The sequence below is a fragment of the Gymnodraco acuticeps genome, unplaced genomic scaffold (genome assembly GCF_902827175.1).
Source record: "Gymnodraco acuticeps unplaced genomic scaffold, fGymAcu1.1, whole genome shotgun sequence".
Taxonomy (NCBI): Eukaryota; Metazoa; Chordata; class Actinopteri; order Perciformes; family Bathydraconidae; genus Gymnodraco; species Gymnodraco acuticeps.
This window is the reverse complement of record NW_022990258.1, coordinates 159,000-173,906: the sequence shown is the minus strand read 5'-3', so window position 1 is coordinate 173,906 and position 14,907 is coordinate 159,000. Positions and strand designations below refer to the sequence as shown.

General features: G+C 43.8%; 1 protein-coding gene across 1 annotated transcript; it reads left to right on the top strand.

Moving 5' to 3' along the window:
- Positions 1-11,665: 11,665 nt before the first annotated feature.
- Positions 11,666-12,616, top strand: LOC117549071 (putative gustatory receptor clone PTE03). Its single transcript, XM_034220662.1, has one exon. The coding sequence runs from the start codon at positions 11,666-11,668 to the stop codon at positions 12,614-12,616; it is 951 nt and encodes a 316-aa protein (XP_034076553.1).
- Positions 12,617-14,907: the final 2,291 nt, after the last annotated feature.

The following is a 14,907-nucleotide window of genomic DNA, read 5'->3' as shown; positions in this document are numbered from 1 at the left end:
ACTACAGCACTGTCACATGACTTCACGTCACCACCGCTAAGCTAAAGGAGGCTAATGTTGGGCTATAAAGGAACTACAGCACGGTCACATGACTTCACTTCACCACCGCTAAGCTAAAGGTGGCTAATGTTGGGCTATAAAGGAAACTACAGCACGGTCACATGACTTCACGTCACCACCGCTAAGCTAAAGGAGGCTAATGTTGGGCTATAAAGGAACTACAGCACGGTCACATGACTTCACGTCACCACCGCTAAGCTAAAGGTGGCTAAGTTGGGCTATAAAGGAACTACAGCACGGTCACATGACTTCACGTCACCACCGCTAAGCTAAAGGTGGCTAATGTTGGGCTATAAGGAACTACAGCACGGTCACATGACTTCACGTCACCACCGCTAAGCTAAAGGTGGCTAATGTTGGGCTATAAGGAACTACAGCACGGTCACATGACTTCACGTCACCACCGCTAAGCTAAAGGTGGCTAATGTTGGGCTATAAAGGAACTACAGCACGGTCACATGACTTCACGTCACCACCGCTAAGCTAAAGGAGGCTAATGTTGGGCTATAAGGAACTACAGCACGGTCACATGACTTCACGTCACCACCGCTAAGCTAAAGGAGGCTAATGTTGGGCTATAAAGGAACTACAGCACGGTCACATGACTTCACGTCACCACCGCTAAGCTAAAGGAGGCTAATGTTGGGCTATAAAGGAACTACAGCACGGTCACATGACTTCACTTCACCACCGCTAAGCTAAAGGTGGCTAATGTTGGGCTATAAGAGAACTACAGCACGGTCACATGACTTCACTTCACCACCGCTAAGCTAAAGGTGGCTAATGTTGGGCTATAAAGGAACTACAGCACGGTCACATGACTTCACGTCACCACCGCTAAGCTAAAGGTGGCTAATGTTGGGCTATAGAGGAACTACAGCATGGTCACATGACTTCACTTCACCACCGCTAAGCTAAAGGTGGCTAATGTTGGGCTATAAAGGAACTACAGCACGGTCACATGACTTCACGTCACCACCGCTAAGCTAAAGGTGGCTAATGTTGGGCTATAAGGAACTACAGCACGGTCACATGACTTCACGTCACCACCGCTAAGCTAAAGGTGGCTAATGTTGGGCTATAAAGGAACTACAGCACGGTCACATGACTTCACGTCACCACCGCTAAGCTAAAGAATGGCTAATGTTGGGCTATAAAGGAACTACAGCACGGTCACATGACTTCACGTCACCACCGCTAAGCTAAAGGTGGCTAATGTTGGGCTATAAAGGAACTACAGCACGGTCACATGACTTCACGTCACCACCGCTAAGCTAAAGGTGGCTAATGTTGGGCTATAAAGGAACTACAGCACGGTCACATGACTTCACGTCACCACCGCTAAGCTAAAGGTGGCTAATGTTGGGCTATAAAGGAACTACAGCACGGTCACATGACTTCACGTCACCACCGCTAAGCTAAAGGTGGCTAATGTTGGGCTATAAAGGAACTACAGCACGGTCACATGACTTCACGTCACCACCGCTAAGCTAAAGGTGGCTAATGTTGGGCTATAAAGGAACTACAGCACGGTCACATGACTTCACGTCACCACCGCTAAGCTAAAGGTGGCTAATGTTGGGCTATAAAGTAACTACTGCACGGTCACATGACTTCACGTCACCACCGCTAAGCTAAAGAGGCTAATGTTGGGCTATAAGGAACTACAGCACGGTTCACATGAATTCACATCACCACCGCTAAGCTAAATGTGGCTAATGTTGGGCTATGAAGCAACTACCGCACGGTCACATGACTTCACGTCACCACCGCTAAGCTAAAGGTGGCAAATGTTGGACTATAGAGGAACTACAGCACGGTTACATGACTTCACGTCACCACCGCTAAGCTAAAGGTGGCTAATGTTGGGCTATGAAGGAACTACAGCACGGTCACATGACTTCACGTCACCACCGCTAAGCTAAAGGTGGCTAATGTTGGGCTATAGAGAAACTACAGCACTGTCACATGACTTCACTTCACCACCGCTAAGCTAAAGGTGGCTAATGTTGGGCTATAAAGGAACTAGAGCACGGTCACATGACTTCACTTCACCACCGCTAAGCTAAAGGTGGCTAATGTTGGGCTGTAGAGAAACTACAGCACGGTCACATGACTTCACTTCACCACCGCTAAGCTAAAGGTGACAAATGTTTGGCTATAAAGGAACTACAGCACTGTCACATGACTTCACGTCACCACCGCTAAGCTAAAGGTGGCTAATGTTGGGCTATAGAGGAACTACAGCACGGTTACATGACTTCACGTCACCACCGCTAAGCTAAAGGTGGCTAATGTTGGGCTATGAAGGAACTAGAGCACGGTCACATGACTTTGCGTCACCACCGCTAAGCTAAAGGTGGCTAATATTGGGCTATAGAGGAACTACAACACAGTCACATGACTTCGCGTCACCACCGCTAAGCTAAAGGTGGCAAATGTTGGGCTATAAAGGAACTACAGCACTGTCACATGACTTCACGTCACCACCGCTAAGCTAAAGGAGGCTAATGTTGGGCTATAGATGAAGTACAGCACGGTTACATGACTTCACGTCATCACCGCTAAGCTAAAGAAGGCTAATGTTGTGCTAAAGAGAAACTACAGCACGGTCACATGACTTCACTTCACCACCGCTAAGCTAAAGGAGGCTAATGTTGGGCTATAAAGGAACTAGAGCACGGTCACATGATTTCACTTCACCACCGCTAAGCTAAAGGTGGCTAATGTTGGGCTATAGAGAAACTACAGCACGGTCACATGACTTCACTTCACCACCGCTAAGCTAAAGGTGGCTAATGTTGGGCTATAAAGGAACTAGAGCACGGTCACATGATTTCACTTCACCACCGCTAAGCTAAAGGTGGCTAATGGTTGGCTATAAAGGAACTACAGCACGGTCACATGACTTCACGTCACCACCGCTAAGCTAAAGGTGGCTAATGTTGGGCTATAAAGGAACTACAGCACGGTCACATGACTTCACGTCACCACCGCTAAGCTAAAGGTGGCAAATGTTGGGCTATAAAGGAACTACAGCACGGTCACATGACTTCACGTCACCACCGCTAAGCTAAAGGTGGCTAATGTTGGGCTATAAAGTTCTACAGCACGGTCACATGACTTCACGTCACCAACGCTAAGCTAAAAGAGGCTAATCTTGGGCTATAGAGGAACTACAGCACGGTTACATGACTTCACGTCACCACCGCTAAGCTAAAGGTGGCAAATGTTGGGCTATGAAGCAACTACCGCACGGTCACATGACTTCACGTCACCACCGCTAAGCTAAAGGTGGCAAATGTTGGACTATAGAGGAACTACAGCACGGTTACATGACTTCACGTCACCACCGCTAAGCTAAAGGTGGCTAATGTTGGGCTATGAAGGAACTACAGCACGGTCACATGACTTCACGTCACCACTGCTAAGCTAAAGGTGGCTAATGTTGGGCTATAGAGAAACTACAGCACTGTCACATGACTTCACTTCACCACCGCTAAGCTAAAGGAGGCTAATGTTGGGCTATAAAGGAACTAGAGCACGGTCACATGATTTCACTTCACCACCGCTAAGCTAAAGGTGGCTAATGTTGGGCTACAGAGAAACTACAGCACGGTCACATGACTTCACTTCACCACCGCTAAGCTAAAGGTGGCTAATGTTTGGCTATAAAGGAACTAGAGCACGGTTACATGACTTCACTTCACCACCGCTAAGCTAAAGGTGGCTAATGTTTGGCTATAAAGGAACTAGAGCACGGTCACATTACTTCACGTCACTACCGCTAAGCTAAAGGTGGCTAATGTTGGACTATAGAGGAACAACAGCACAGTTACATGACTTCACGTCACCACCGCTAAGCTAAAGGTTACTAATGTTGGGCTATGAAGGAACTACAGCACGGTCGCATGACTTCACGTCACCACCGCTAAGCTAAAGGTGGCTAATGTTGGGCTATAGAGGAACTACAGCACGGTTACATGACTTCATTTCACCACCGCTAAGCTAAAGGAGGCTAATGTTGGGCTATAGTGGAACTACAGCACGGTTACATGACTTCACGTCACCACCGCTAAGCTAAAGGTGGCTAATGTTAGGCTATGAAGGAACTAGAGCACGGTCACATGACTTCGCGTCACCACCGCTAAGCTAAAGGTGGCTAATGTTGGGCTATAGAGGAACTACAGCACGGTTACATGACTTCACGTCACCACCGCTAAGCTAAAGGTGGCTAATGTTGGGCTATAAAGTAACTACAGCACGGTTACATGACTTCACGTCACCACCGCTAAGCTAAAGGTGGCTAATGTTGGGCTATAGAGAAACTACAGAGCGGTCACATGACTTCGCGTCACCACCGCTAAGCTAAAGGAGGCTAATGTTGGGCCATTAAGGAACTACTGCACGGTCAGATGACTTCGCGTCACCACCACCAAGCTAAAGTTGGCTAATGTTGAGCGTGATGACGTTAAGTCGTCTCATTTAGACACTTGTTAGCAACCGCCATCTTGAAATTCACCAGTTGGGTATTTAGCAGAGGTGGGAGTAAGTCCTACATGTGCAAGTCATGAGCAAGTCTCAAGTCTTGACCTACAAGTATCAAGAAAGTCCCAAGTCACTGTGGGGAGAGTCAAGTAAGTCAAGTCATTGCTCAGGTCAAGCAAGTCAAGTCATTGCTCAGGTCAAGCAAGTCAAGTCAAGTCATTGCTCAGGTCAAGCAAGTCAAGTCAAGTCATACGAAATTCTGATGAATAATCCCAGTTTCCGCATTTCAATCAGTTAAAAGACAGTGGTTATGAAAATGGATTCAACCCACACTATGATCTTCATTACATACACAGTTAATCATTTGAAATCTAATTTAGACCGATGACAATCATATTAGATTCATATTAACCCTAGAACTGCAGACAATATAGCTAGGACTCAAAAAGCCTGTTCAAAAAGGCAGAATTCCAGGTAAGAAAATCATATATGGCATTTACAATTATACATATTTAATTGAACTGTATGTTAACACTAGAACCGCCAACAGCGTCAGCACCTACAGAGATATCATTTTCAAATCATTTAATTTGTTGCTCTTCATAATTTCCTTATGAACTAAGCAGGACGATTTAAAACTCACTTAATTGGGTTAATTTTGAAATTGCTTCAGTTTATCATTACATTACATTACATTACATTGCATTTAGCTGACGCTTTTATCCAAAGCGACTTACAATAAGTGCGTTCCACCAACAAAATACAACTTGAAGAAAACAGAATCATATAAGTACATCAGGCTTCATAGAGCAAAAACATTTCAAGTGCTACTCAACTGGCTTTAGATAAGCCAGCCCTTTATTAGTATAATAGTGCTTCGTTAATAGTTCTGTCGCTCGAAGTGGAGTCGAAAGAGATGAGTTTTCAGTTTGCGCCGGAAGATGTGCAAGCTATCTGCCGTCCTGATGTCAATGGGGAGCTCATTCCACCATCCTGGAGCCAGGACAGCAAACCCACGTGTTTTTGCTGATGGGAACTTGGGTCCCCCTCGCAGCGAGGGCGCAGCGAGTCGTTTGGCTGATGCAGAGCGTAGTGCACGCGCTGGGGTGTACGGTTTAACCATGTCCTGGATGTACGAAGGGCCAGACCCATTCGCAGTATGGTAAGCAAGTACCAGTGTCTTGAAGTGGATTCTAGCAGTTACCGGAAGCCAGTGAAGGGAGCGGAGGAGCGGAGTAGTGTGGGAAAATTTAGGAAGGTTGAAGACCAGACGAGCCGCTGCATTCTGGATGAGCTGCAGAGGTCGGATGGCACATGCAGGTAGACCAGCCAGGAGGGAGTTGCAGTAGTCTAGGCGTGAGATGACGAGAGCCTGGACCAGAACCTGAGTCGGTTTCTGTGTCAGCTGGGGACGTATCTTCCTGATGTTGTAAAGCGTGTATCTGCAGCAGCGGGTTGTAGCAGCGATGTTTGCAGTGAAGGACAGGTTGTTATCTAGGGTCACACCCAGATTCCTTGCAGTCTGAGTTGGGGAAACAACTGAGGTGCCGATGTTGATTGTTAGGTCAAGAGTGGGACAATCTTTTCCCGGAAGGAAGAGCAGCTCAGTCTTGTCAAGGTTGAGCTTGAGGTGATGAGCAGACATCCACTGAGAGATGTCAGCTAGACAAGCAGAGATGCGTGCGACGACCTGGGTCTCTGAGCGGGGAAAGGACAGAATTAATTGGGTGTCGTCAGCGTAGCAGTGGTAAGAAAAACCATGCGGGCTAATGACTGATCCGAGCGAGTTTGTATACAGGGAGAAGAGGAGGGGACCAAGAACAGAGCCCTGAGGGACCCCTGTAGTTAATTGACAAGGGTCGGACTCAGACCCTCTCCAAGTCACCCTGTAGGTACGGTCTTTCAGGTATGAGGTGAGGAGGGAAAGTGCTGAGCCTGAAACTCCAAGTTTTTGGAGAGTGCGAAGGAGGATCTGATGGTTCACCGTGTCGAATGCAGCAGACAGGTCCAACAGGATGATGACAGAGGAGAGGGATGCAGTTTTGGCAGTGTGCAGTTCTTCCGTGACAGCAATGAGAGCAGTTTCTGTGGAGTGACCTGCCTTGAAACCAGACTGGTGCGGATCCAGAAGGTTGTTCTGATTGAGATAACAGGAGAGTTGTTTAAAGACAGCGCGTTCAAGTGATTTAGACAGGAACGGGAGGAGAGAGACAGGCCTGTAGTTTATAACATCAGACGGGTTGAGAGTGGGTTTCTTTAGGAGAGGGTTTACTCTTGCCTCCATGAGACTGTTTGGAAAGTGACCAGAAGTTAGAGAAGTGTTGATGAAATGGGTGAGAAACGGTAGAATATCAGGAGCGATAGTCTGAAGGAGGTTTGAAGGGATAGGGTCCAGAGGACAGGTGGTAGGGGCGGGCAGAGGTAATGAGGGTAAGAACCTCACTTGGAGAGAGAGGGGAAAAGGAGGTCAGTGTGTTGGTGGAAGGAGGGTCTGGTGACCCAGTGGTGAGTAAAGGTGAGTCAGAAAAAGAAGAGCGAATATCATCAACCTTTTTTTCAAAGTGGGTAACAAAGTCGCTTGACAGAAGTGAGGAGGGGGGAGGGGCTTTTGGAGGGTCCAAGAGGGTGGAGAAGATGGAGAATAGTTTTTTAGGATTGGAATAGGAAGATTGGATCTTATCTTGAAAGAAAGTGCTTTTTGCCTGAGAGATCGAAGCAGAGAAAGAGGAGAGGAGAGCTTGATAGGTTAGGAGGTCGTCACGGTGTTTGGATTTCCACCGTTTCCGCTCTGCTGCCCGAAGGACGGTTCTATTAGCACGCAGTGCATCATTTAGCCAGGGAGCAGGAGGGGACTGACGAGCCTGCCGAGATGTGAGAGGACAGAGCGAGTCCAGAGAGGATGAGAGAGTAGAGAGAAGAGTTTCTGCAGCAGAGTTTGGAGGCAGGAGTTGGAACGAGTCAGAGGAAGGGAGGGCTGAGAGCACCGATGAGGCAAAGGTAGAGGGGGAGAGGGAGCGAAGGTTACGGCGGACAAGTGCAGGATGAGAAGAGATTAGTTTGTTATGTTTGGAAAGGGGTAGAGAGAATGAAATGAAGAAGTGATCGGATGTGTGGAGCGGGTTTACAGAGAGGTTAGAAGTAGCGCAGTTCCTTGAGAATATGAGATCAAGGACATTGCCAGCTTTATGAGTCGGTGGGGACGGAGACAGTGAGAAAGCAAAGGCGGTTAACAGAGATGTTAGTTCGTCTATCTTCCCTGTCTGGAGGTTGAAGTCTCCGAGAAGTACAGCGGGAGGGCCAGTTTCAGGGATGAGTGAGAGGAGATGATCTAATTCCTCCAAGAAGTCCCCCAAGGCGCCTGGTGGACGGTAGAGAACAACAATGGTTAATTGTATAGGATGGGTTACTGTGACGGCATGGAATTCAAAGGTGGAAGGAGTGAAGTTAGGTAGCTTGAAGAGGGAAAAGCTCCATTTGGGAGAGAGCAGGAGACCAGTCATATCAGTTATATCATCATAACAGTGTCACACTCCTAAGTTCATGTCACGGTTGCAGTTTTGTAGGTTTGGGTGTTTTTGCGGTTCTCCCTGTCATGTTTTCCTCTTGGTATATTGTCTGGTCCTTCTTCCTGTGTTTTTCCTCCCGTCGTTAGTTTCCCTGGTGTGTCTAGTTATCTGATTGTGTTCACCTGTGGCCCTTGTGTTTCTCCTCCCCTGCCCGGCTGTTTCTCGTCTTGTGATTACCCCTCCCTGTATTTAGTCTTGTCTCCTCCTGTGTTCAGTGTTGGTGCTTCTTTTGTATGTGACCCAGTTCAACGAAGAGTGTTTTGTTTGTCCAAGTTTATTTAAAGTCCTTGAAATAAAGGTATCGTCAAGTGTAATCTGCGTTTGGGTCCTACCTGCTTCACTCTGCGTAACAAACGGATCAAAAAGTTCAGATTCATTTTACAATAAATCAAGGAATGATGCACTTCTACAAACAAAAACAACATCATTAAAACATTTAAACAAACTACTAAAAGTAGATTAACTACATTATTCAAAAATGTACAGTAACTGCTGATAATAACACAGGGGAAATAAACGAGGCATCTCTTTTCCTCTCCCTCTCTCCCTCTCCTGACAGCCTGTCAGTATCAGGATTAGTCCAAATATATCCCTTGGCGGTTCTAGTGTTCATTTACCGTTTTGTCTTCTCTTTGCTTAATCAATTTGAAACCAAGTCTAACGTAGCTTAAACTTAACGTTAGCTTTCTAGCTAACACAACACATCCACGTAGCCTACCTTTCTCCGTGGGTTTTTTTGTAGTGACGAATGAAGTTGGATGTTGTGGACTGTGGTGGTCCTGTCACTGACCGTTATGCTGCAGACCCTTCATAACGCTGTTCTTTTCTTATTAGCGTCATCGACAACATAATCCTTGAATCAAAACTTGACTATTTTTGGAGTAAAGCTAGCCGCTGCCATGTTAACTGACACTCCTGGGTTGTGTTGGGTTCAGAATTCCAGAAAAGACAGACAACTTCTAAGTTTTTGTAAAGAGAGCAAAAGATATATATCACTTGGCCAAGGACTCGTCACGTCTTTGGGAATCACAGGCAGCAAGGCTGTCATCTGTAACCACCAAATCCGTCAAGAGCCTCGAATCTCGTGCGACAATACATTTTATTACACAGGGCGTTGCCCGTACATTTATGATTGGTCAAGACTAGCTGAAGAGATACCTCGGTTTAGACCTGGTTATCTTTGGTCGGTGCGCAGACTCAGATAGAGTCTCTTGGCAACACGATCCTCCAATCAGCATTCGGCCGGCCTGTGGAAGTCCCTCCCTACTCTGGCACCATCATACTAATTTGTTTTCTCTAACGTTTCTTCAGATATAGCGGGAAACCATAATGTTGCTTCCTAGCTTTGCGGGGGAGCGCGGCTCCCATACAGAGTCAAGGCCGGTGTGATGTGCTGTTCTGACTACCTCTTTGTGTTCTCTCAGTCTCTGCACTCGACCTTGCTACTTTCAATATTGCAAGCTAAACTTTCTTCGGACTATTCCCCTCGTTGGTATCTAGCCCATCAGAACCTGGGATTAGTGATTGTGTCTATTTATTCTATAGTCATAGTCAGTTTGCGCAACTGTGGAGTCTAAAATCACATTTCGAAAAAACTAAACGTAATATCTCAATACAAAAACAAACGCAAATATTTAATTAAAAAAAGTCAAGTCCTTTCAAGTCATCTGTCTCAAGCTCGAGTCGGACTCCAGTCAAGTCACGTGACTCGAGTCCCCACCTCTGGTATTTACTGACGTATTTTAGGCCGTAGAATTCTAACCTCTTCAGCTTGTGTTAACCACAGACCTTATTTCAGGATAACAACCAAAACTAAAAACCATTGACCTACAGACCAGGGGACTGAAGGTGACAACATGCTGACTAATTTACAGGTTTTAGGACTCATTCCTGCATCATTACATTTATATTAAACAAGCAACTTATATACAAATGTAAACCTCGGGATAGCTGTTATAAATAGGCCAGAACGTTTTTTTTCTTCCACCAGGCTGCAAACATGTTTGTGTCTGCTGTATAGGGTTGGGCCTTTTAACATGGGGGTCAATGGGGATTATCTCACTTTCAGAGCCCTAAAGTGGCCATTTGAAGATCACAAGGCCGTGTTGGCTTTATTTATTAGAACCGGAGGTTGCTGCTTGGTAACACACGAGCAAACCCCAAGATATTTAGTCATATATGTCTTAGCCACCCTTCCTGCCAATATCTTGAATTAACCTTCGTTAGATACACATAATGAAGCTTCATTGTTGCCAAGTTACCATTGACCTATCAACGCACGATGCACCAAATAAAAGTCTCCACTTCTGGTCGGAGGTGGAGGCAGGACTGTGTCTGAGCAGCTGCTGTTAGACATTGTGCTTCATTAATGAATGTACATTCACATATCCTTTATTCACTGTAGCAGTTGATAGGATTTCTCAGTGCTCAAGCTTCCTTCGAATGCTGGTTTACCACAATTTGAACCAGCTACAGTTTCAATTCTCATGTCTTGTTGGTGTGTTTCTTTCTGCCATCGCTTTAATGCATTATAGGGGAATGTAAAGTTGTTTTGTTTCTCATAGCATTGAAAAATGACATTGAAAACTATTCAACAGGGATGTATCTGTCTGTCCTGGAAGAGGGGTCCCTCCTCTGTTGCTGTTTCCTTTCACATTTTCTCCCCATTTCAAGGTTGTTGTTGGAGTTTTTTCCTGATCTGAACCCTGTTCTGTGTTGAGCTTAAAATTAACACTTTGTCTTTGCAGAACCAGTGTCTATGTTACTGTCCATAACTCAAACTGTCAAACATGTGTCTTTTGTAGACAACAACCTTCAGGAACAACTCTTCATTGTGGAACTTCATCCAATATTGAAATACCATTTTAAATTAAACGATTTCAATTTAGGTGAATCAACCATTTAATGAACTGATGTTGACTTTGAACACATGGTGACTTAATATGTTAAGTGTCTCTATTTCTGCGACATAACAAAATGTATGCGTCCAATTTACAGCGAGTCATTTTTATTGTGATGTGAAAACATTTAGATTCAGTGTGGTAACTTTATTAAGACTTTATTTAACCATCTTCAGGTAATTCACATTTTCTCCCCATTTCAAGGTTTTTATTGGAGTTTTGATCTGATCTGAAACCTGTTCTATGTTGAGCTTAAAATGAACAGAATCAGTGTCTATGTTGCTGTCAATAACTAACGGCCTTCAGGAACAACTCTTCATTGTGGAACTTCATCCAATATTGAAATACCATTTAAAATTGTCTTTTTTCATTTTAGGTGAATCAACCATTTAATGAACTGATGTAAATGTTGACTTTGAACACATGGTGACTTAATATGTTAAGTGCTTCTGTTTCTGCAAAAAACAGAATGTATGCGTCTTATTTACAGCGAGTCATTGTTATGTGATGTGGGCATATTTAGAATCATTGTAGTCACTTTATTGAGACTTTTTTCAAAGATCTTCAGGTACATGTCTTTGATTTTCTGCAACTGTAACTCTATATAACTTTTAACATATAAAAGCCTGTATTGCCACATAATAGAAAGCTATGGAAAACAGCACTTTTGGTAAAGATATCCTGATCCTAGAGGGGTTCAATCTCCCCTCCCAGTCTTATATTCCTTCCTTCATCCTTCTCCTAATCGTATACTTCTTCATCATGGTGTCCAACATCGGCCTGGTGGTGCTGATCTTAAGGAGCAGCGGCCTCCACCAGCCCATGTACCTCCTGCTGTGCAACATGAGCATCAACGATGTGTTCGGGGCCACCATCATCATCCCTCATGTTCTGCGGGACCTCCTGACGCCGGACTCGCAGCGGGTTATCCGGTACATGGACTGCGTCGTCCAGGCTTTCTGCGTCCACCTCCACGCCAGCGCCTCTCACACCGTGCTCATGATCATGGCGTTCGATCGCTACGTGGCCATCTGCAACCCTCTGCGCTACGCCACCATCATGACCCACAGGATGGTGCTGGTTCTGTCCGTGTGGGCGTGGGTGATCCCCCTCCTCTTGGTGGGGATCCTCATCGGCCTCAGTGTGCGTCTGTCTCGCTGCAGGTGGATTATTGTCCATTTCTTCTGCGATAACGCCTCCTTGTTCAAGCTGTCCTGTGAGAGCGTGCTCATCAACAACATCTACGGCCTCGGATACACCGTGGTCCTGCTGGGCTCGTCCATCGGCAGCGTCACGCTTACCTACCTGAGGATCGCCATGGTGTGTCTGCGCAGTAAGAACAAGACTCTGAACAGAAAAGCGCTGCAGACCTGCGCCACTCACCTGGCCGTCTACGCCATCCTGCTGGTGTCCGGCTTTATCATCGTCATTCTGCACCGCTTCCCTCAGCTGGCGGCCCACAGGAAGGTGGCGTCCGTCATGGGACACGTGGTGCTGCCCGCCCTGAACGCTCTGATCTACGGCCTGCAGATCAAAGAGGTCCGGCAGAGGGTTATGGCTCTGTTTCATAAGAGTAAAGTCGCTTCAATGGATGCTAAATGACACGGTGTTGATTATGTTGAAGTGACTGGATAGCAGTGTATCGACAGAAATACCCCTGACCCATAGTGTGTATCATGTTATTATAAATGACGCTTCAAAGAACTGCATTGTTCCAAAATACATCTTATTTTTCAATGTATGAATGCATTAAGGCTGTAAATAGTGATTACATCCAGAATAATATTTAAATAAAATCTTATGAACTTGTTTTTTACGGATCGTTTCATGACTCTTATTACTCTGACAGTGTTTTCAGTTTGGTTTGTCAGTCTGTAGGATCACAGAAACACTTTTAATGAAACTCAGCAAAAGAGTTTAGCATGGGCCAAGAAAGAAATGATTAAACTATGAAAAATGTGATGCCCCCTAAAGTCGGAACTAGACCTGCCATTCACATTTATTTTATCATAAATTAATGGTTTGGCCTGTAAATATCATAGTTTTGAAGTGAAAGGGTTGGACTGGAAGTCATACTACTCGTATTTATGCATCCAAAACAGCTAAACTAAAACGTTTATTTTATATTTTCCAGAGGTGTTTTCTCTGTAGCACAGAAACAGTGATCTTTAATGAAAGCCGTTGAGTGTGCAGCGCTGCGGGACAGTGTTTCAGATTATAAAAGGCATTGCGGCGCCGGCTCTCTGCAGGAGCTCCAGGTGACACAGGTGAGACACACACCTCAACTCATCATCTGTCTCTGTTAGACTCTAAAGACTCATTATAGAGAGAGCAAACTCCAGACCTTTTTAATTGAGCTTTTAACTGAATTGTATTTTATTCTTATTTTATTTATGTGGTATTAAGTGTTCATGGGGAGATAGTATTGTTTCTGTGAAGCACTTTGAGTTACCATTGTGTATGAGAAGTGCTATATAGATAACGTTTCATTTGATTTGATTATTCCAACATATATATCTGTATATATTCACTACTGGTTCACTTGTATGCTTCTTGCATATTGCTCTGAATATGTTTTGTAGTTTGTTCACTCTTTCTAACACTTTTTCAAGAAACAAAATGCCTGATGTAACCTCCTTATTTTTGATCAATATGCATCTTTCATTTTAAAAGTGAACCCCTTTAACAGGACACCACGTTGAGTCCCCGTAATAGCTTCACAATGTGAGATACACACATATGCTGCATCATCTTTTTAAATTGATATTTATATATATATACAGTATATATGTAGAGTATGTGTATTGAGGTTAAATTCAAAACGTCTTTAGTTTTATATTATATATTATATTCAGTTTTTTGTAAATATTTGTACATGCTTTCCAATATCAATTATCATACCCAGACAATAATTCACTTACATGTTATATACGTTTAATTGGATTACCTAGTGTCTTGTCGTTGCACAGCACTAGAGGAATAATAATACAGTCTCTTTTATCTTGAACTGAAATCTGTGGATATTTAATGAATTACTATAATTGTTTCTAGTTGGCTTTAATTTCACTTTTTCAATCAGGTTTTGAAAGTGTTCGAAAAGAATTTGGACAAAGAAATAAAAAAAAGAAACTGTATTTAAGTAAATTTAACGAAAAGGAAAATGAATAACACCTGAAATAAAGCCTTCACTCAATTATGATACTGTTTTAAAGATTGTATAAAATGTATTTTAATAATATTTTAATAAGTCAGTAAACTTTGCTCTCCAGCAGCCTTACTACTTTTTTCTAATTTCTGAAGATTTTTATTCCCAAATTAATCTAGGACTGTAAAATCAAAGAAAACCAAATGTAATACCCATTTGTGAATTGTGGCCTTGCTGACATGAATGAAAACCTGTCCTGTAATAAATAAACACATGAATTTATTGACTTGTATAAGACGTAATAGTTTTACTGTTTATTTTAGGAATTATTATAATTATATATCATAATTCGATTGTTATATTTACTATTTATTTGACATTTTCACAGTTGTTTTTACTTTTCTAATGCAGGATAAGGCTTGTGTTCAGGTCTGCACCATTACTGATGACATGATTCATCGAAAAACTCAAAACAGTTTGAGGTCTTCTTGTCACCTCTCGGCTACGGCAAACTGAGAACACTTTCCTAAATTTAAAGTAAGTGCCCAATTTTCAAGTATACCCGGTTAATTAAGACCTTTTCATTTCTTTAAGGCATGTCTCTATTTGTTCTTAATGAGTAGGTTTATATAAATGTCTTTGTATGGCCTTTATTTTCTGTATAGACACACAGGTTTATTCTAATAAAGTATCACTGAAACTTCTATAAACAGTAAAACCAGGTCATTTTGCAGGTCTTTTTATTTAT